General features: G+C 45.9%; 1 protein-coding gene across 17 annotated transcripts in view; it reads right to left on the minus strand.

Annotated features, from left to right (window-relative positions):
* Window positions 1-21,143, minus strand: part of AGAP1 (ArfGAP with GTPase domain, ankyrin repeat and PH domain 1) — a 591,701-nt gene that overhangs the window by 406,388 nt on the left and 164,170 nt on the right. For all 17 annotated transcript variants that reach the window (XR_008313014.1, XR_008313016.1, XR_008313015.1 and 14 more), the window contains one exon: window positions 2,752-2,879. Coding sequence is in view for 14 of the 17 variants with exons in the window: in XM_053283168.1 (XP_053139143.1) it covers window positions 2,752-2,879 (128 nt within the window). In the remaining 3 variants the exon portion in view is untranslated. The remainder of the gene's footprint in view (window positions 1-2,751; window positions 2,880-21,143) is intronic.

Genomic DNA, 21,143 nt, shown 5'->3' on the forward strand with positions numbered 1-21,143 from the left:
TATTTAGCAGTGGACTTAGCCAGACCCAAAAATGCTGGAAAACTACAAATTTCAGTACGCTGGGGCTCATGAAATACCCAAATACTATGTGGAGGTGTACTTGGAAAACTAAACAGAAGTGCCTGTCTAATTCCCTACTAAGCATTGTAGCATCACTATTTCATAAGTTTTAAAATTTGACTTTTCCCAGATACTCTGAAAATAATTAAAGGATATGCAGAGTAAACTGTGTCACTGCTTGGAATATATTCTAGTATTTCAGAAAGTCAGTTAAAATGAGAGAAAGAGAGCAAGAAACTCCCAGTGGGCCTTAATATTAAGGACTAGTATTTTTAAGCCCGTTAAAATAACGGGCGCTAGTTGGGTTGTGGAGATATGTCTGTTAGATCTGTATTTCCTTTACATCAAGGGATGTAGATTTTGATTTGTTTTTGGCCTCTTCTGTTTTATTATTGTGTGTGTTGGCTTTCGGGTGTTTCTGCGGGTGGGGGGTATTGTGCTTAGTGCAAACTTCAGTTGGTTTTTTTGTGTTTATTGCAACCTTTTTTGTTTCTCTTGCGGGCTGGTTCTCCCTCGCCCGGTCTCGTCACCGCTCCCTCCCCCTTCCCTGCGGCCAGACCTGACCCGCTGTTGCAGCCATTTTTAATCTGCCGTTGCCGCCTTTCCCTCTCCTGGGGTCGGGCTGGACCCGCCACCGCCGGTTTTCCCCTCTCTGCGGCTGCTGCCGCCTCTGCCCTCCCCAGTCCCCAATTCTCCTCCTCCGTTTCTGCGGCAGGGCCGGTCCCGCCGCTGCCGCATCTGTCCTCCCCGGTCCCCGTTTCTCCTCCTCCCTTTTCCCACATGGCCGCCTGGTGCCTGCGGCCATTTCAGCCCGCCCCCATCCTCTCTTCCCTTCTCCTGGCCGGCCCAGTCCTGGCCCCACCGTTTCTCTCCCTTCCCTGGCGCCGTTCTGAACCCGCCCCCGCTGCCTGGGGGAAACTCAAGAACTTCAATCACTGTTTTTAAAAGCACCCCATAACATTTCAAACCCACTTCCTAAGCTGGGTCATTGGCCATGAGTGTACGTTTTTTCGAAAGTCTGTGTGGATTAGGAAAGCGGGGGCAGGAGGAGGAGGAGCGAAGCCACCACTCCTTTTGAGCGCACAGGCGCGGAAGATTCTTCCCCCCGGCCCCCGACTTTGCTGCGGGATGGGAACATGAGGCATTGCCTTTCGCTTCCGAGAGAGCGCGCATGCACTTTCTGTGCCTTGACTCCTCCCGCTGTCCTTTTTCTTCCCCTGCGCGCGATCGATGGGCGTCCATTATTACTCCCATCGGAGGGAGCGAGGCGGTTGGAGCCTCTTACTCGTCTAAACGCCAGAGATGTTAATGCAAAGTAGTGTGCCTCCCTCTGTCCCTCCGTGACTTCCCCTCCTGGCCCCTCCTGGCCCCCTCCCGGTTCCCACATGGACGCCTAGTGCCTGCGGCCGTTTCAGCAGCAGGGCCGGTCCCACCGCTGCCGCCTCTGCCGTCCCCGGTCCCCGCTTCTCCTCCTCCCGGACTGGGACCCAACATGGCCACCGTGTCTCTGCGGCCGTATCTTTCTCGGACGTTCTGGGCATGCGCGGAGCGCATGCCCAGAACGGCCGAGAAAGACACGGGCGCAGAGACACGGGATCACACTCAAGGCTTTTATTATAGAGGGTTTCACACTGATTCAAAGACAAACTCACCATTAATAGCCATATTATTAAGACATCACATTTAACTCACTTATCACAAGAAGCAAATTAAGAGCAAATGAATACAATCCTAGCTCATAAGCATCAGCTCAGTATTCACAAGCCCTGATTCTCTGTACATAGTGCCAATCTGAATATGTGTACAGTGTCTTATATTATTATTATTATTATTTTACCTGTTTTATTTTATTATATTTATTTTATTTTATTTTATTTTATTGCGGGGGGGCTTCCTAAAGGCTATGGGGTTTTTTTGCAAAGGTTTCCCCTGACCCAGCTGGCCTCTAGGGCAGGGATGGGGAACCTTGGCACTCCTGCAGATGTTGGCCTACAATTCCCATAATACCTAACTATTGGCCTCTGTGGCTGGGGATTATGGGAGTTGTAGTCCAAAAACAGCTGGAGTGCCAAGGTTCCCCACCCCTGCTCTAGGGCCTCGCAGGTACCATTTGAGCATGTGCAGTGGCCATTTTCTAAAATAATCTTCTTCTTTTTTAAATGGCCACTGAAAACAAAATGGCCACCGCACATGCTCAAATGGCCTCTGAAAGGCCTGGCATGACCTAGGGCCTCACAGAGGCCATTGGAGCATGCACGGTGGCCATTTTGTTTTCAGCAGCCATTTTTTTTTTTTAAATTAATTTTACAAAATGGCACCCCCCTTCAAGTGGCACCCGGGGCACGTGCCCTGCCTCCCCTACCCTAGATACGCCCCTGAAAGTGCTGGACTAAGACTGGGGAGACCCGAGTTCAAATCCCCATTCAGTCATGATACTTTCTGGGTGACTCTGGGCCAGTTACTTCTCTCTCAGCTTAACCTACTTCACAGGGTTATTGTGAGGAGAAACTTAAGTATGTAGTACACTGCTCTGGGCTCCTTGGAGGAAGAGTGGGATATAAAATGAAAAAAAAATAAAATAAAATAGTGAGATGGAGAATCTGGGTGCTTGTGAGGACAATGTAACCTATCCAAATTTATGCTGAGTATTTATTACTTAGGGATGAAGATGGTTAACAGCCTGTTGCATACCTGGCTGATATGTACTGCAGAAACCTGGGCTGAACATACAGACGAGTGGCTTGGAGAGTTTGGTAATGATTTGCAAGGACCTATAGAAAGCTGCTGCTTTTTTCTGGTCGCTACAATCTTCTGCGCAACTGTAAAGACAAAATGAAAAGCATTTCATTACAAGAAAGCCCACACATTATTTCAGCAATTTGCTCCTTAGTCCAAGGTGAAAATCACCATGCTCAAACATAAAGAACAATTTATCATGACCAGTAATGTAAATTAGTAGTTGTGTGACTGATGGACATACAAACTAGCAAGGACACTTGTTAAAAAAAACTTACAGGTCTTTTGTAGTTTGTTTTCCATATAGATGGATGGATTGTGTGTGTGCGCGCGCGCACACACACACACACAAATAAATAAATATAAGACTATAGATGCCACAAGGTTCTTAAACATGTGATATCACTTACACAAAAAGGTTTTTAAAATTAAACCATCTCACTTTTATTTCTTCTACTTTCCACATGAATGCATTTGTAATAAGAATTGTTAATTGAATCATTTGTTTCAAGAGAATGCTAAAACACTTAAGCTGATACGAAAGTGGTACATTGTCACAGTTTTAAAGTTATTCTGAATGAAACACAGATTCAGTCTCCTAGGGGAAAGGGGGATATTTGGGTGGAGAATATTCATTCTTGCAACTCTTTTTGGAATAGATCTGAATGTTTACTTTAAGCCAGACAGACCCTTTTCACACATGCAATTCAAACAGTGAACGGACACAATGTCGAGAGAGAGCAGCAAGTTCCATCCTTTTCCCTAAGGGTGTTAATTCAGTCCCTGAATGAAGTACCCTCACAGAGGGTACTGCTCATGCAGAAAGGACCCCTGTCTTTACAGGGTCCTGATCACATGGAAGAAGCCTAATGTGCATACTGTTGTACACATGGAGACTCCTTTTAGACAAGGAATGAATACACACAGAGGAGGGACTGAGTCTTCTACCATTCCCCTACATACATTCATTCAACACAGAAATTGGATTAATGTAATACGCTGTACGTGGGGCTGCCCTTGAAGAATATCCGGAAACTGCAGCTAATGCAAAATGCGGCAGCTAGGGTTCTATCTGGAGCTGCCCGGTGTTATCATATCACACCTATTTTGAAAGAGTTGCACTGGTTACCAGTGTGTTTCCGGGTCCAATTCAAGGTGCTGGTTTTGACCTTTAAAGCCCTTAATGGCCCGGGATACCTGAGGGACCGCCTGTTCCCAAGGGTTGCTGCCCACCTGATGAGATCATCTGAGGGGGCTCTGCTCCAGGTGCCGACAATGAGGGAGGCTCGGTTGTCGTGCACGCAGGACAGGGCCTTCTCTGTTGCTGCCCCCAGACTCTGTAATGCTCTCCCAGTGGCCATTCGCTCCTCGGACTCCATCAGAGTTTCATGTGCACCTGAGAAAATTTAGCAACCAAGCTTCCAAAACATACTAGGATCTAAACACTGGATTGTATGCCAGATTCTGGTTTATTAGAATAAACTAGGATTGCTGGGTTTGGATGGAATAAGCTTAGAAAACATGAAGTGAACTCGTCTTTAATCCTGACTCTGTGTTAAATCTGAACACACCCCTACTCTTATTTCTATAGAATTGCCCAGGAATTCCTGGTTTTATTTTTCTAACAGACTCAATTCGCACCAACATGTTGGTCATTTAGATCCTAAAAATCTGGGAAGTGAGACGTACCCCCCACCCCACTTTAACCTTTGTAGGGTTAGTAAAACACTTTTGCAATCCAATATTACTACTACTACTAATATTTATATACCACTCTTCAACAAAATTCTCAAAGCGGTTTATATTGGAAAATAAATAATACATAAATAAGATGGCTCCCTGTCCCCAAATGGTTCACAATCTAAAAAGAAGCATAAGGTAGACACCAGCAACAGCCACTGGAGGGATGCTCTTCCCTCCAGTTGCTCTTCCGCTGCTAAATCTAAGAGAATCACCACTTTAAAATGTGTCTCTTTGTTCAGCTAGCAGGGGTAAGTATTATGGTCAAGTAGACATGAACTGAGTCAGATTTTAAAATGAATGAAATTTGAGAGGTTTAATGTAAAAAATATTGTATTAAGGTTATTTATAACACAGGGTAAATTACACACAAATGGCACATAATTGGGTCCAACTCCCCATCCCAATAGATCACTGAGAATTTAATCACACACGTTTTCCTCCTGGATCTACAAACAGAAAACACAATGCTGAAATAGTTACTTTGTACATACAGTATCTTCCCTCATTAACTTTAGTTCGGGTCTACATAACCCTAATGCCATTTTAACAAAACCTTCACACATCTCTCTCCCACACAAAATATGGGAGCAGATGCGTATCTGGGGGGGCAGGCAGGGCACGTGCCCTAGGCGCAGCTGAAGGGGGGCGCAAAGTGCCTGCCATGCCCCGCCCGCCCCCCCATTTTTAAAAAACATTTTCTTTTTTAAAAAATTGTTTGGTCCAGTGGAGGCTTCCCCCTCCCCCCGTCAGATGCACCAAGTGACATGCCAGTTGCGAGATCTGTCCGGCCGGGGCTCCTGGAGAGTGGAGGCAGAGTCCATCACAGCGGCAGAAGGGTTAAAACTACGGAGCTTTCCTCCCTCCCTGTTGGCAGCCCTGCCTTCTCCCAGCAGCTGCTTCAGCCTGGCTGGTTATCCTGAGTTCTGCCTTGTGCTCCACCCCCCTTAGTATGCAGCCAGTTGCCCAGCAAGGAAGCGAAGCTGAATGGCACGGAGGAGGGAATTGTTTGCTCTGCCACTCTCAAGGAAAGTACAAACGAAACCTTATGATAAAGCCCTTATCAGTTTTTCCCATCTCTCTCTGTGTGAGAGAGATTTCTACCCCCACCTTGCTTAGAAGCCACCACTGGGTGTGTGTATGTTTCCCCCGTGTGTGTGTGTGAGAGAGAGAGAAAGAGAGAGAGAGAGCAGTACCGCTTCCAAAAGCCTGAATTTGATTTGTCTGTATGCATTTCTTCCCTTCCCAGCTCGAAAAGCTGTGTCTGTGTTCTGCACTTTGGAAGCCCGTGTGTGTGTGTCTGTGTGTGTGTGTGTGTGTGTGTGTGTCTTCCTCACTTCCCTCCTCCTGCCCCCTGATTTGGAACTGCTTATTTACGTGGGAGAAAGACCCCCCACCCCCACACACTTGAAAAATCCCTCTTTTGTTCTGCTGCTCTCTTGAGTTCTGCCTTGTGCTCCGCCCCCTTTAGTAAGCAATTGCTCAGCGAGGAAGCAAAGCTGAATGCGATGGAGGAGGGAATTGTTTTCTGGGCTGCTCTCAAGGAAAGTACAAATGACACCTTATGATAAAGCCCTTATCTGTTTTCCCCATCTATCTGTGTGTGTGCGCGCGCGCAAAAGAGAGAGAGAGAGAGAGAGAGAGAGAGAGAGAGAGGTATTTCCACCCCACCTTGCTCAGAAGCCACCACTGGGTGTGTGCATGTTTTCCCCGCACGCGTGTGTGAGCGAGAGCAGTACCGCCTCCAAAAGCCTGCATTTGATATGTGTGTATGTGTTTCTTCCCTTCCCAGCTCAAAAAGCTGTGTGTGTTCTCTGTACTTTGAAAGCCTGTGTGTGTGTGTGTGTGTGTGTGTGTGTGTGTGTGTGTGTGTTTTCCCTCCTCCTGCCCCCTGATTTGGAACTGCTTATTTACGTGGGAGAAAGACCGCCACCTCCACACACTTGAAAAATCCCCCTTTTTGTTCTGCCTTGTGCTCCTGCCCCCTTGGAATGCAGGCTTTCAAGTGGAGACAGTACTGCTCTCGCTCACACACACACGGGGAAAACACACACACAGTGGCTTCTAAGCAAGGGGTAGAAATATCTGCCATGGATATTATCTCCACAGGACTTCACAATTTTGCTCAATCTCCTCCCTCTGACAGTGGCAACTACTCATATTTCAAAGGGAGGTGAAAACACATGCAAAGTGCACACTATAGAAGAAGATATCTGAAAAAGGCAGTACCCTCATTTTTCATAATGTGGTGGAATTTAGCCCTAAGGCATGGATATTTATGTCCCTCCAGCTATGTAACACCAATTATTCTTGCTCTACTTCTCATTTGTGGATCTGTCCAATTTTACTTTAAATCTTGGCTAAATTCTAATCCGCAAACATAACCTGTGGCAAATATTTTCATAGGTCAATTAGAAATTATGTGAAAGAGAGTTTCCTTTAATCGTTTTGGAATTAGCCAACTTAAAGTCCATTTGTGTTTGTGTTATGATAAAAAGAAAGGTCACATACTACTGTTTCATCATGAGTTAGCCTGCGTCCACTTTCTTCTAAGCAACTACTTCCTGCTAAGCAAAATATTTCAGTATGTATTTTACATCAGTTTATTTTTTGCATTCTGCTTTGAATCCTATTTTAATTCCACCATAGTTCTAGGCAGTGTCAGTCTCCTCTATTTGTATATATAGCAACTAAGCTCCTTCTTAAATTTAGTGTCCTCCTAGCATAAAGATCTCCATGCTACCCCAAAACACTTTTTATTCCATTGTGAGTTTGGTTTTAGGGGAAATTTTCACTAGCAGTCTCAGGCTGCTGGATTGAGGCAAAATTGATCCAAGAAAATAGGCAGGAAGAATAAATTTAGAACTAAAAAAGACATTCCTAAAAACATGTGTAATGTGAACACTGGGAAGGTAATTAATAAATAATATTTTAACTAGTCTAGAGATAAATAAGGACTCCTAAAAAGTTTGGAGTCACCTGTCATGGTGGCAGTGGCGGTGGAGGGGGCCTCCGGCGAGGGAGGGCCCTCCGAAGGCCTTTAGGTCCAGGCTCCAAATTTACCTAGGTACACCACTGCCTATAAGGCTGGAGGTGGTCTAGCCCTCAGACCAGAAACCAATGACAGACCTGTCCTCCATAAATTTGTCTAAGCCCCTTTTAAAGCCATCCAAGCTAGTGACCATCACCACCAGTGTTCCCTCTAAGGTGTGCGCATGTGCATGTGCTCACTTGTTTAAAAAAATATATTTAAGGACATATTTCTGGCAATTAACTATATAACTATATAAATAGTTATAAATATAACAATATAGTTATAAATATAACTATATAAATATTCACCATGTTCATAATGTGGAGCCAGCGTGGTGTAGTAGTTAGACTGCTGGACTACGACTGGGGAGACCTGGGTTCAAATCCCCATTCAGCCATGATACTTGCTGGGTGACTTTGGGCCAGTCACTTCTCTCTCAGCCTAACATAATTCACAGGGTTTTTGTGAGGAGAAACTTAAGTATGTAGTACACCACTCTGGGCTCCTTGGAGGAAGAGCAGGATATAAAATGTAAATAATAATAATAAGAAGAAGAAGAATATTAGAATAAGAAAGAAACAGAGGGTTTAATACTGGCTGCGCAAGAACAGGCACTAAGAACAAATGCAATAAGAGCAAAAGTTTAAAAATCCACAATAAATAGCAAGTGCCGCCTTTGTAAAGAAGCAGATGAAACAGTGGACCACCTAATCAGCTGTTGTAAAAAGATCGCACAGACTGACTACAAACAAAGGCATGACAAGGTAGCAGGGATGATACACTGGAAAATCTGCAAAAAATACAAGCTACCTGTAGCCAAAAATTGATGGGACCATAAAATTGAAAAAGTTGAAGAAAATGAAGATGTAAAAATATTATGGGACTTCCGACTACAAACAGACAAACATCTGCCACACAATACACCAGATATCACTGTAGTCAAGAAGAAAGAAAAACAAGTTAAAATAATCAGCATAGCAATACCAGGGGATAGCAGAATAGAAGAAAAAGAAATAGAAAAAATCACAAAATACAAAGATCTACAAATTGAAATTGAAAGGCTGTGGCAGAAAAAGACCAAAATAATCCCAGTGGTAATTGGCGCCCTGGGTGCAGTTCCAAAAGACCCTGAAGAGCACCTCAGCACCATAGGGGTCACAGAAATCACCATCAGCCAATTACAAAAAGCAGCTTTACTGAGAACAGCCTATATTCTGCAACGATATCTATAACAATTGACAATAATCCAGCCATCCCAGGTCCTTGGGAAGGACTCGATGTCTGGATAAAACAAACCAGTCAATAACACCTGTCCGACTGTGTAAACAAGAAATAATTAATAATGGGGATGTAAGTGTGAGCGCACTATATATTGTGAAGTCCGTGTGTGTGTGTATATATATATCAGCGAGGGTCCCATTTTATAATCTTGTCTCTGGGCCCACTTTAACCTTGCTACGCCCCTGCTCTCTCTTTCTTTGAGATTTCCTTCCCCCCATGCTTGGTATAGTTATCTGAAAGATGGGTGTCAGATGTTTGAACAGGGGTGCAATTTCAGTGCTTGCCCTAGGCGCTATTTTCCCTAGATACACTTCTGGGGAGGAGAATGATCAAACCATCACAGATAAATTATATTGAAAATATACAGGGCACAAAGTGGTAAATGGAGACAAAAAATGCAGTCCATTATGACCCCCAAACCATAGGAGGTTCAAGTTAACAGTGATATCCCTGCACCCCAGAAATTATCTCTTGTCCTCTGAATCCCAAAGCCCACCGCTCTCCTCCACGCTGAGAAGCAGGACAACACTAAGGAATGAAAAAGAATACAGGAGCTCAGTGAATAGTACTACTCACCACAGATTTACACAAGTTTGCTACAAAGTTATTGAATTCTTCATACTTTCATTTTTGATCAAAATTTGTACACAGCAATTATAGAACAGATAAAAACATTGGTCTTACCCTGAAGGGTTTTTTTCCCCCTTAGGTGGACAAAGGTAATCAGTTTAATATGAGTTTATCAGTCATCACATGGCTCGAGACAGGATAGGGTTAAATTTTTTATGCAGACTAGCTTCCTCTTAGGCAGTATGGGGCGCCAGAAACCCAGTTCCGGCCTGTAGCATAGAAAGGTATAAGATAGAAGAAACAGAGGAAAAGCAGTTATCCATACAAGGTGAGAAAGAAAGTACTATGAAAACAGAATAGTGTATGGACAACTCCATTGCTGTCCCGGTTCAGTTCAAGTCCGGACCAGTTCGATCAGACACCCCCTTGAACACACACACCCCTTCGGTTCAGTCCAGGGGTTGGTTGTAGACATTTAAAAAAAAATTTTTTTTTTAATGTCACTTAACCCTTCCCGGGGAGTTGTTGGAGGTGGCGGCGGGGGTGTGTGTGTTCCATGGATGTACCCCCTCCCCCCGCTGGCCTTCCTTGCAGCCCAAACTGCCCATTCAGGCCTTCCCCCTCTGGCATGGTGGCCATTTTGGAGGCTGCCACACCTGCAATAGGCGTCTGCATGACCCAGGCCACACAGAGGCCAATTGTGCAGGCACGGTGGCCTCCAAAATGGCCACTGCACTGGAGGGGAAAGGCCCAAGCGGGCCAAAGAGCCAGCCGAATGGACAGTTTGGGCTACAAGGAAGGCCAGCGGGGGGTGGGGGAACCTCCACAGACCAATGCCACCTCCAACAACTCCCCCAGAGGGGATAAGTGACATAAAAATATTTTTAATTTAAAAAGAAAAAAGTCTGCAAACCCCAGAACAGTCGGGGGGGGTGTTCGGTCCAGGGTCGGACCGAACAGGGGGTGGTTCAGTCTGACCCCAGACCGTCGAACTGAATGAGCTCGACATTGAGCTGGTTTGCACATCCCTATCCCTGAGGGTAGCTACCCTACACCCAAAACTGGCACCCCAACCATCAAGTATATATCTGTGGGTGGGTCTAATGACCTTCGTCCACCTAAGAAAAAGAACCCATCACAGTAAACCCAATATTTCTTTTTCCTTATGGTGGACGAAGGTCATCAACTTAGTATGGGACATACCCAAGCCAGCTAAGTGAAGAAAGAAGGGAGTGGATGGTCTAGATGACGTTTTGCAATACCGTGGCGCAATGCCTGCACTGCATGTAATGAAAAGGCATTATGCAATGCCTGTGCTGCATGTAATGAAAAGATTTTATAGTGTTTAATGAATGGAGAAACAGAACCCCATGTGGCTGCTCTACAAATCTCCATGAGAGGGACATTTGCAGAAAAGGCGACTGAAGTAGAAGCACTATGAGTGGAATGAGCTGTAATGCCTGTCGGAGTGGGCAAGCTCCAGAGATTCGTATGCTAACATGATAGTTGCCCATATCCATTGGATGACTTTGGATACCCTGTTACCGAGGGATGAAGGAAGAAATGATGCAAAAAGGGAGTTCGTTTGGTGTAATATGGCAGTACATCTTAGGTACATTCTGAGTGCCCTGAGCACATCTAGAGAATGATATAACTTTTCTTTGGGGTGCATCAGAGAAGGGCAGGATGACCTCCTGCATCCGGTGGAGAGTAGAGTTAACCTTTGGGAGGAAGGTAGGGTCTAATCTTAGCACCACTGCATTCTGGTGTAATGTGCACAGCTCCTTGTGACTGGAGAGCACACCAAATTTGGATACTTCATGCCGAAGTAATTGCAAGGAGGAATTTTTAAAGGTACCGAGCGGAGCAGTTCGAGGGAGCTCTAGTGAGTGCATTAAGAACCCCAATGAGATGCCACGGGGATGTTGACAGCCTCCCTAAGGAACCTTGTAAGATGAGGATGGAGAAAAGAGGGAGCATCTGGGGCAGACCATTTGATAACTGAGGCAAGGGCTAAAGTTTGACATCTCAGTATACTAGGTCCTAGTTTAAGTTCCAAACCAGACTGTAAGAAAGCCAGTACTTCAGGGACCCCTGCAGTAAACAGAAATACATGCTTCCAGTGTACCCACCACAAGGAAGCTGACCAAGAAAGCTGACTGGTAAAGTCTACTGGTGGACCATCTTCTAGAAGCTAGGACAGTATTCTGTACTTCCAAAGCTAGGCTAGTATTCTATACTTCCAGTGAGTATCCTTCTTGAGCTAGAGCGCACAACCTCCTGCCGAGCGCACAACGTCCACACGGAGAGTTGGAGCCATTGAGGGTCTGGGTGGAAAATGGGGTCCTGTGACAGAAGGTTTTGTTGTAGCAGTAGATGCCAACTGGGCCAAACTGAGAGATTCAGTGGGTCGGAAAACCATGGCTTCCGGGCCCAATAAGGTGCAATGATGATCAAGTCTGCCCTTTCTAACAGCACTTTTTGAATGACTCTATGAATAATGGTCATCGGGAGAGATACATCTAGAAGGCCATTGGGGGGGTGACCATTCTGTGGGATCTGATGACTTAGCCAATCTGCGTGTACGTTTGCCATCCCACTGAGGTGTTCCACCAATATGGACAGGAGATTATTTTCCACCCCGGTGAAGAAGAGATTAGATTCTGCCATAATTGCTCTTGACCTTGGTGATTGACCTGGGACTTTGTGGTGGTGTTGTCCATGCATCTCGTGATTTGTGGTAGGAAGTGAATGAGTGTTAGGCAGATTGCATGGCGCTCCAGCCAGTTGATATTGTGATGGAGTTTGGGGAGACCATTTGCCCTGTGCATAATGTCTCTGGCAAGCTCTCCAGCAGGAGAGGTTTGCATCTGTGGTTATGGTTGTCTGTGAGGAGATTTTGAGTGAAAGCTCCTTGTTGAGTGCCGCAGACAGCCACCATTTGAGTGATCCAAGACGTTTGTTCATCAGGGAGAGCTGCACCTGCCCGCATTCCATGATGGCCTCTTGATGTGGTAGAATGTGCCACAGGAGTGTTCTTGATTGCCATCTTGTCCAAGGGACTCATTCCATGCAAGAGATCATTGAGCCTAGGGTCTGTGCCAGGAGCATCAGGTCTGCCGACTGTTGACACACGAGAGGATGAATTAGTGATCTCAATTAGTGTGCCCCGAGAGGAAGGCAAGAAAGGAGGCACCCAGGCCAGGGGAGAGCATAATATCGGCCCCCATAGAGACCAGCTCTGGCCTGTGAGGACTGTTGGGGCAGCCCCTCCTCCACCTTCCCAGGAGTACAGAAAGACCAGTGTCCCCTGAGAAGAAGGCAGGAATGAAGGCACCCAGGCCAGGGAGCTCTTGTTCTCAGCTCCTGAAAAGACCAACAGCCTGAGACAACCTTTTAAAATCTTTTGTAATTTGTATCTTTTAATATTGCAAACTGCTTTGGGTACCTTTGTAAAGGCAGAAAGGCAGTATAAAAATATTGTAAATAAACAAACAAACTTGTTTTTGCATTTGTTTGTGTGGTTTGTTGAATGTCCTTCCTTGTAGGCCTGTTGATGGATCTGAGATCTGATGAGCAGATGTCCTATTAAGGGTGGATATGAATGGCTTGCAGGCATAAGCGTGCCATGAGGGTCGCCATCAGCTTCAAAAAGACCCGCAGGGCTAATGAGAGGCCGAAGGGCCTCTCCCCTGTATTGAAACTGGGGATTGTTGTAAGCAAACCTGCGGTAGTGAGTGCATATCAGGACATGTAGGTAGGCCTCCGAGAGGTCTATAGAGATGAGGAATTCCTGGGATCGCACAGCTTCCTTGATGGATTGCAGAGATTCCATGTGGATTGGCTTCTTTTTTATTACCCGGTTCGGGCACTTGAGGTCTAGGACTGCCCTCCAGGACCTGTCTTTCTTGGATACCAAAAACAATATGGAAAATATGCCTTGCCATAATTCTGTTGATGGTACTGGTTCTATTGCCTTGATCTCCAGCAGATGAAGAATAGCCAGATACATCTGTAGTTGTTTGGGTCGGTTTGGGGGGACGGGTGTGGGTATGAAAGTGGTTTGGAGGAAGTGACTCAAACTCTAATGCATAGCCACTTTGGATTGTGTCCAACACCAACTGGTCGGTAGTGGAGGCCCACCAGGCCCGCGAGTACAGGGTGAGTCTGGCCCCAACCAGAACGGATTCATTGTTTATGCATTTGGGGGCAGAGGGGAATCATCTGGACTGTTGTGAGCTGGAAGATCCCCTTGCACGTTGCTGCCACTGGGGACACCAGCCAGGTTAGTTGGTTGTGGGTCTCTGTCTCTGCAGGAGGATCCTGTATTTCTAGGGAACATTCTGTTGGGATGAAAGGAGCTATTACTGAAACGAAAGGACTTCCATGAATCTCGGTGCCCTACAGGAATAGCTTTTTTCTTATTCCTAGTCTCGACTACAGTGGGCTCTACAGATTAGCCAAACAGCTTGGTCCTCGTGAAGGGGAGGTCTGCTAGACTGAGTTTGGATTTAGCATCTGCACTCCAGTGTTTTAGCCAGAGGCTCCTACACACTTCCATCCCAAAGGCATAGCCCTGGATGCATGTTGGATAGAATTCCGGCTGGATTCAGCCATGAGTACAGTGGCCTTAGTTTCTAATGCCCTGGCATAACATCTTAATTTCTGAAGAAATGTATTGTACTAATTCTTTTGCCCATGGAATGGAGGCATGTGCAAAGATTGAAGCGGTAGTGGTTGCTCTAATTACTGTAGCTGACGCCTCATGAACCTTTCTTAGGAGAGAATTGCACTTTTTGTCCTCTGGATTTTTAAACTGTTCCTCCCCTTCTTTGTGTATGATTGCTCTTGAGACTAACTGGGCCACTGGTGCATCACCTTGGGGACTGAGAGCAGGTCCATTATATCAGGGGAGTGGTAAAATATTTTTTTAGAGAATGATGTGGAAGGTCCGGAAGAGACAGGGGCATTCCATTCCACCACCAGAGTGTTTTTGAACAGTGGTGGGAATGGTACCGTGGCTGACGGGACTAGCTCCGATGGGAAAACGTATAGGTCTAGGCCAGGAGGAGATCGAGGAGCATTTGGAGTGGAGACATCATTGATGACTCCCTTAGCTTCGCCAGTAACACTTCAAGTCAGCTGGTGAGAAGAGGTGTGAGGAGCTCAGTACTTGTGGTGTGGAGCCATTCTCAGACAGTTTCTCATCTTTTGGTGAGTAAGGGAGGGCTCCCAATAGACTTTTCATTTGCTCCATGGTGCCCTGGCCTGAGGCTTGAAGCACCCTCTCACTGTGGCGGGAATGGCCCCCCCACCCTGACTGGAATCTGTTGAGAAGGAGTAGGCTCCCAGATTCTGTCGCCCTGTGGGTCTAGCCCTAGGGGCTGGAACCGGTTGGTGTAAAGCAAGCTGAAGTGGCAAAGAAAACCAGAATCCTGAATTTGGTTGAACTAAATTCCTTTAGCCATTGAGGCATGTCTTCTGGGAAAAGATTGATTGATTGATTGAATTTCATTGCCCCACCCCTGGCAAGGTCTTATTCATCAGAATGGATCTCTGTGAAGTTAGTATAGGGGCAGAGGCAGTTCGCAGGGACTGTTATCTGGGATTGTGCAACAGCTGGGACTAGCAAGCTAGAGCCCTCATCTAGAATAAAAAGAAGCCTGGCATTTTGGGATACAAAGTTGTGCAGCTTCAGGGACTAGCAAGCTAAAGCCCTGATCTAACACAGAAGGAAGAATGGCATTTGGGGACATGGGGAGCGAAAATGGCACAGCTGCAAGTTCCTCCCCCACTTCCATAGGCACAACAGAAATATCTTTGGTGAAAATGGCATCCTTGTGCTGTGCACCTTTGCCCATGATGTCTTGGGGGCAATATGGGAGTCTGAGCTGCTTCTGTTGGCAGAGCGTTTGATACGCTTACTGAGGAACACAGCAGAGGAGAGAGACAGTTTTTGCAGGGTTTGGTTTTTTTTAAATAGAGCGTTCCTTGCTTAAGTGTTTGCTTTTCTTTGCAGCTCTTCTATGTTGCTTTGTGCTCAGCAAGGGTTCAGTAATCTTGGGGAGAGGCATAATATAGCTCCTGAAAGAGGTTTTTTTTTTTTTTAAAGCACGATTCTTCCTCCTTCGGGTCTGAGTGGGATCTTCCAAGAGGGAGCCCACTAACATCTGTCCCAACTGAGCTGCCTCCATAGGCTTGAAATGGGGTGAAGGGAGTGCAAAAAAGCTAATCTAGGGGGGAAAGGCATAAAAAAAGCTAACCAAGGCAAAACCGAAAGTAACTGAGCAATTTTAACAAACAGACAAAATCAGAACATAAAGCAATGATTTTTAGAACAAAATGAAGAGACTCCCTTCCTACCCTGGCACAGGAGAATAAATAAAGCAGTTAAGTTGGGCGGAGGAACAAACTAGCCTGATTTTTTTGAAGTTGATCTTCAAAATCACTGACTTTCGAGCCAGACTGGGTTTCTGGTACCACCTACTGCCTAACAGGAAGCTAGCCTGCATAAAACATTTAACCCTATTCTGACTCGAGCCATGTGATGACTGATAAACTCATACTAAGCCGATGACCTTCATCCACCATAAGGAAAAATTACAGTATGCAGCATATACTTGGAACCAATTTTGGGTAGCACAGTGAGCCATCTAGATTATCAGTCTGTGAATATTGTTTAATAAATCTCACACATTTCAGTTAAAGCAGTGATTCTCAAACTTGGGTCCTCAGGTGTTATTGGACTTCAACTCCCATAATCCCGAACCAAAGGCCACTGAGGCTGGGGATTATGGGAGTTGAAGTCCAATAACACCTGAGGACCCAAGTTTGAGAATCCCTGAGTTAAAGAAATCACCAACACATCTAATTCTAACATCCTCTGAAGTTACTTTCCTAAGAACATAACAACAGTCCTGCCAGATCAGGCCCAAGCATCCTGTTTCACACAGTGGCCTACCAGATGCCACAGGGAGCCTACAGACAGGATTTGAGGGCATGCCCTCTCTCCTGCTGTTACTCCCCTGCAACTGGTACTCAGAGGCATCCTGCCTTTGAGGCTGGAGGTGGCCAATAGCCCTCAAACTAGTAGCCATTGATAGACCTCTCCTCCATGAAGTTATCCAAACCCCTCTTAGAGCCATCCAGGTTGTTGGCTGTCACCACTTCTTGTGGCAGAAAATTCCACAAGTTGATTATGCATTGTATGAAAAAGTACCTCCATTTGTTGGTCCTAAATTTCCTGGCAATCAATTTCATGGGATGACCACAGGTTCTAGTGTTATGTGAGAGGGAGAAGAATTTCTCTCTATCCACTTTCTCCACACCATGCATGATTTTATAGACCTCTATCATGTCTCCCCACAATCGTCTTTTTTCTAAACTAAAAAGCCCCAAGTGTTGTAGCCTTGCCTCAAAAGAAACGTGCTTTAGGCCCCTGATCATCTTGGTTGCCCTCTTCTGCACCTTTTCCAGTTCTACAATGTCCTTTTTTAGATGTGGTGATCAGAACTGTACGCAGTACTCCAGGTGTGGCCGCACCATAGTTTTGTATAAGGGCATTATAATATTAGCCATTTTATTTTCAATCCCCTTCCTAATGATCCCTAGCAAGGAATTGGCCTCTTTCACAGCTGCCATACATTGAATCGACACTTTCAACAAGCTGTCCACCACGACTCCAAGATCTCTCTCCTGGTCAGTCACTGACAGCTCAGATCCCATCAGCGTATGCTTGAAGTTGGGTTTTTTCATCCCAACATGCATCACTTTACATTTGCCAATGCTGAACCTACCCTTTTTGGGCAAGGTGATAGAGCGTGTGGTGGCATCCCAGCTGCAGAGGGTCTTGGATGATACGGATTATCTGGACCCTTTTCAATCTGGCTTCTGCCCCGGGTATGGGACTGAGACTGCCTTGGTCATTCTAGTGGATGACCTACGCCGGGAACTAGACAGGGGGAGTGTGTCCCTGTTGGTTCTGCTGGACCTCTCGGTGGCTTTCGATACCATCGACCATGGTATCCTTCTGGGCTGCCTCTCGAGTATGGGAATCAGAGGTACTGCGTTGCAGTGGTTCCGGTTCTTTCTTGGGGGGGGAGGGTCCAGAAGGTGGTGCTGGGGGACAATTGCTCAGCTCCGTGGCCACTGGCCTGTGGGGTCCCGCAGGGTTTGGTCTTGTCCCCCATGCTGTTTAATATCTACATGAAACCGCTGGGAGAGGACTTGGACTGAGTTGTCAGCAATATGCAGATGACACTCCGCTCTGTCTTTGTCATCTGATCCCAGGGAGGCAGTGGATGTCCTGAATCGGGGGCTGGAGGCCATGATGGGTTGGATGTGGGCTAATAAACTGAAATTGAATCTGGACAAGATGGAGGTACTGTTGGTCAGTAGAAGAGCCAATTGGGATGAGGAGATTTTACCGGTTCTGGATGGGGTTACACTCTCCCATGGAGCAAGTACGCAGCTTGGGGGTACTACTGGACCCGGCTCTGCTTTTGGAAGCTCAGGTGGAGGTGGTGGCCAGGGGTGCCTTTGCATGGCTTCGGCTAGTGCGCCCGCTGCATCCCTTTCTCAAGAAGGCAGATCTGGCCACAGTTACCCATGCCGTAGTCACGTCACAGCTGGATTACTGTAACGTGCTTTACGTGGGGCTGTCCTTGAAGAATATCCGGAAACTGCAGCTAGTGCAAAACACAGCAGCTAGGGTTTTGTCCAGAGCTGCCCGGTGGGAGCACATCACACCCATCCTGAAAGAGCTGTACTGGCTGCCAGTTCGTTTCTGGGTCCAATTCAAGGTGCTGGTTTTGACCTTTAAAGCCCTTAACGGTTTGGACCCGGGGTGTCTGAGGGACTTCTTGCTCCCAAGGGTTGCTGCCCGCTTGACAAGGTCATCTGAGGGGTCTCTGCTCCGGGTGCCTACAATGAAGGAGGCTCGTCTGCCGTGCACTTGGGACAGGGCCTTCTCTGTTGCTGCTCCCAGACTTTGGAATGCTCTCCCAGTGGCCATTCGCTCCTCGGACTCCATCACAGTTTTTGGAAAGCTTCTTTAATCTTGGCTTTTTACCCAGGCTTTACATGACTGTTTGCACTGCTGCTTCTATATGTTTTAACTCATTTATAGTTTTTATGCTTGTATTTTATAGTTTTTAAATTAGATTTGTTTTATATTTTGAGCTTAATACTTTAATTGTCATTTTTATTGTATGTTTTTAACTTTTGTAAACCACCTTGGGGTTGTTTTTAATGAAAGGCGGTATATACATTCAACAATAAATAAAAATAAATAAATAATGCATTTGCCTTTTTGTTGACCAATCACCTAGTTTGGAGAGATTCTTTTGGAGCTCCTCACACTACCCGAAAGAGTTTGGTATTATCTGCATATTTGGCCGTCTCACTGCTTACCCCTATTTCTAGATCATTTATGAATAAATTAAAAAGCACTGGTCCCAGTAAGATCCCTGGAGGACCCCACTTCTTACTTCCCTCCATTGTGAAAACTCTTGATTTAAACCTGCCCTCTGTTTCCTCTCCTTCAACCAGTTAGCAATCCACACATGTACTTGTCCCCTTATCCCATGACTGCTAAGTTTCCTCAGGAGTCTTTGATGAGGAACTTTGTCAAAAGCTTTTTGGAAGTCCACATATATTATGTCAACTGGGTCACCTTTACCCACACACTTGCGGACACTCTCAAAAAACTCCAAAAGGTTTGTGAGGCAAGATTTACCATTGCAGAAGCCATGCAGATTCTCCCCCAGCAAGGCCTGTTCTTCTATGTGCTTTACAATGTTATCCTTGAGGATGCTTTCCATCAATTTGCCTGGAACGGACATTAAGCTAACTGGCCTGTAATTTCCCGGATCACCCCTGGATCCCTTTTTGGGAAAGGGTGTTACATTTGCTACTTTCCAGTCCTCTGGTATAGAGCCTGATTATAGGGATAAGTTTAAAGAAGTCGGCAATTTTACATTTGAGTTCTTTAAGGACTCTTGGATGGATGTCATCCAGCCCTGGCGATTTGCTAATTTTTAATTTTTCCAGTTTAGAACATCAACTCTTGTCACTTCTGTCTGACTCAGTTCTTTAGCCTCTGTCCCCGAAAAGCCTAGTCCAGGACAGCTATATGCTCAGCCATGAAGACAGATGCAAACAACTCATTTAGCTTCTGATGTATTTAAAAAAGCTTTTGTTATTCCCCTTGATGCTTTTAGCTAAATGTTCCTCAAACTCTCTTTTCACCTCTGTCACCTTGCATTTCATTTGCCAGAGTTTGTGTTCCTTTCTGTTCTCTTCATTTGGGCAGGCCTTCCAATTTTGGAAGGAATTCTTCTTCTCCTTTATGGCTTCCTTGACTTTACCTGTTAGCCATGCTGGCATCCTCCTTTCCTTCTTTTTGGTATACATTCTAACTGGGCTTCTAGCATTGTGGTTTTGAGTAAACATGCATTCTGGAGTGAAGTGGCTCTCTTGATTTTCTCCTTCAGTTTTCTTTTCATCATACTCCTCATTTTGGAGAAGTTTCCTCTTCTGAAATTCAAAGTGCCTGTGTTAGACTTCCTTGCTGATTCTCTTCCCACATGTATGGTGAATTTGATCGCACTATGATCACTGTTCCCTAAGGAGTCCGTGACACTGACATCACGCACCAGGTCCTGGGTGCCACTCAGGATTAAGTCCAAAGCCTATAAGCACCTATACGCTGAACCTCTTACCTGGTGTATGCTATCTTTTTTTTGGCTCTTTGATCTCCTTGTCCAGCTAGCACAGCCCACTGTCTGCTCTTTATGTGGTTCTGCTCTGTCCCCTTCTTCATCTGAATCTTTTACATGCTCGCACCTTTGCCAAACCAGATACTGCCCAGCCAGCTCCTGTTGGCTATTCCCCAGGCAACATTTTAAAAGCTGCTCTGCAACCATTTTGATTTTAAGAGCCAGAAGTCTGGTTCCATCTTGGTTCAAGTGCAGCCCGTCCCTTTTGTACAGACCTTGCTTGCTCCAAAATGTATCCAAGTGCCTAACAAATCTAAACCCCTCCTCCTGGCACCAACGTCTCATCCATGCATTGAAACCCCTCTACTCTGCCTGTCTTACTGTACCTGTGCATGGAACAGGTAGCATTTCTGAGAATGCTACCTTGGGGGTCCTGGAATTCAATACACTATCTGCCTAAATTTGGCTTCCAGAACCTCCCTACTACATTTCCCTACATCATTGGTGCTGACATGCACCATGACAGCTGTCTCTTCCCTAGCACTGCCTAACAACCTATCTAGATGCTGCGTGATGTCCGCAACCTTTGCACCAGGCAGGCAAGTCAGTGTGCGGTCAACAAACCCATCTCTCTATACCTCTAATGGTTGAATTGCCCACTACAAGGAGGCCCCCATCCTCTGAAGGAGTATCCCCTGCACAAGAGGATATGGGCTCATCATTCACGGAAAGGGTCCCTTCTAAGGGAGTATATTTCTCTTCTTCGGATTGATGCCCTCCTCCCCTGAGACCTTCATTCTCCCTGACAGCAGAGGAGCTATCAGCCCTGGAGTGTGATTCCTCTACCACAACCCTGAAGGTATTGTCTGCATGCCTCTATGTCTCTCTGAACTTCTCCAGATCCGCCACCTAGTCTCAAGGAAACAAACTTCTTCCCTGAGAACAAGGAGCTCCTTGCACCGAGCACACACCCATGACTTCTGCCCATGGAGCAAATCGTCATA

Source organism: Hemicordylus capensis, chromosome 1 (genome assembly GCF_027244095.1).
Source record: "Hemicordylus capensis ecotype Gifberg chromosome 1, rHemCap1.1.pri, whole genome shotgun sequence".
Classification (NCBI taxonomy): domain Eukaryota; kingdom Metazoa; phylum Chordata; class Lepidosauria; order Squamata; family Cordylidae; genus Hemicordylus; species Hemicordylus capensis.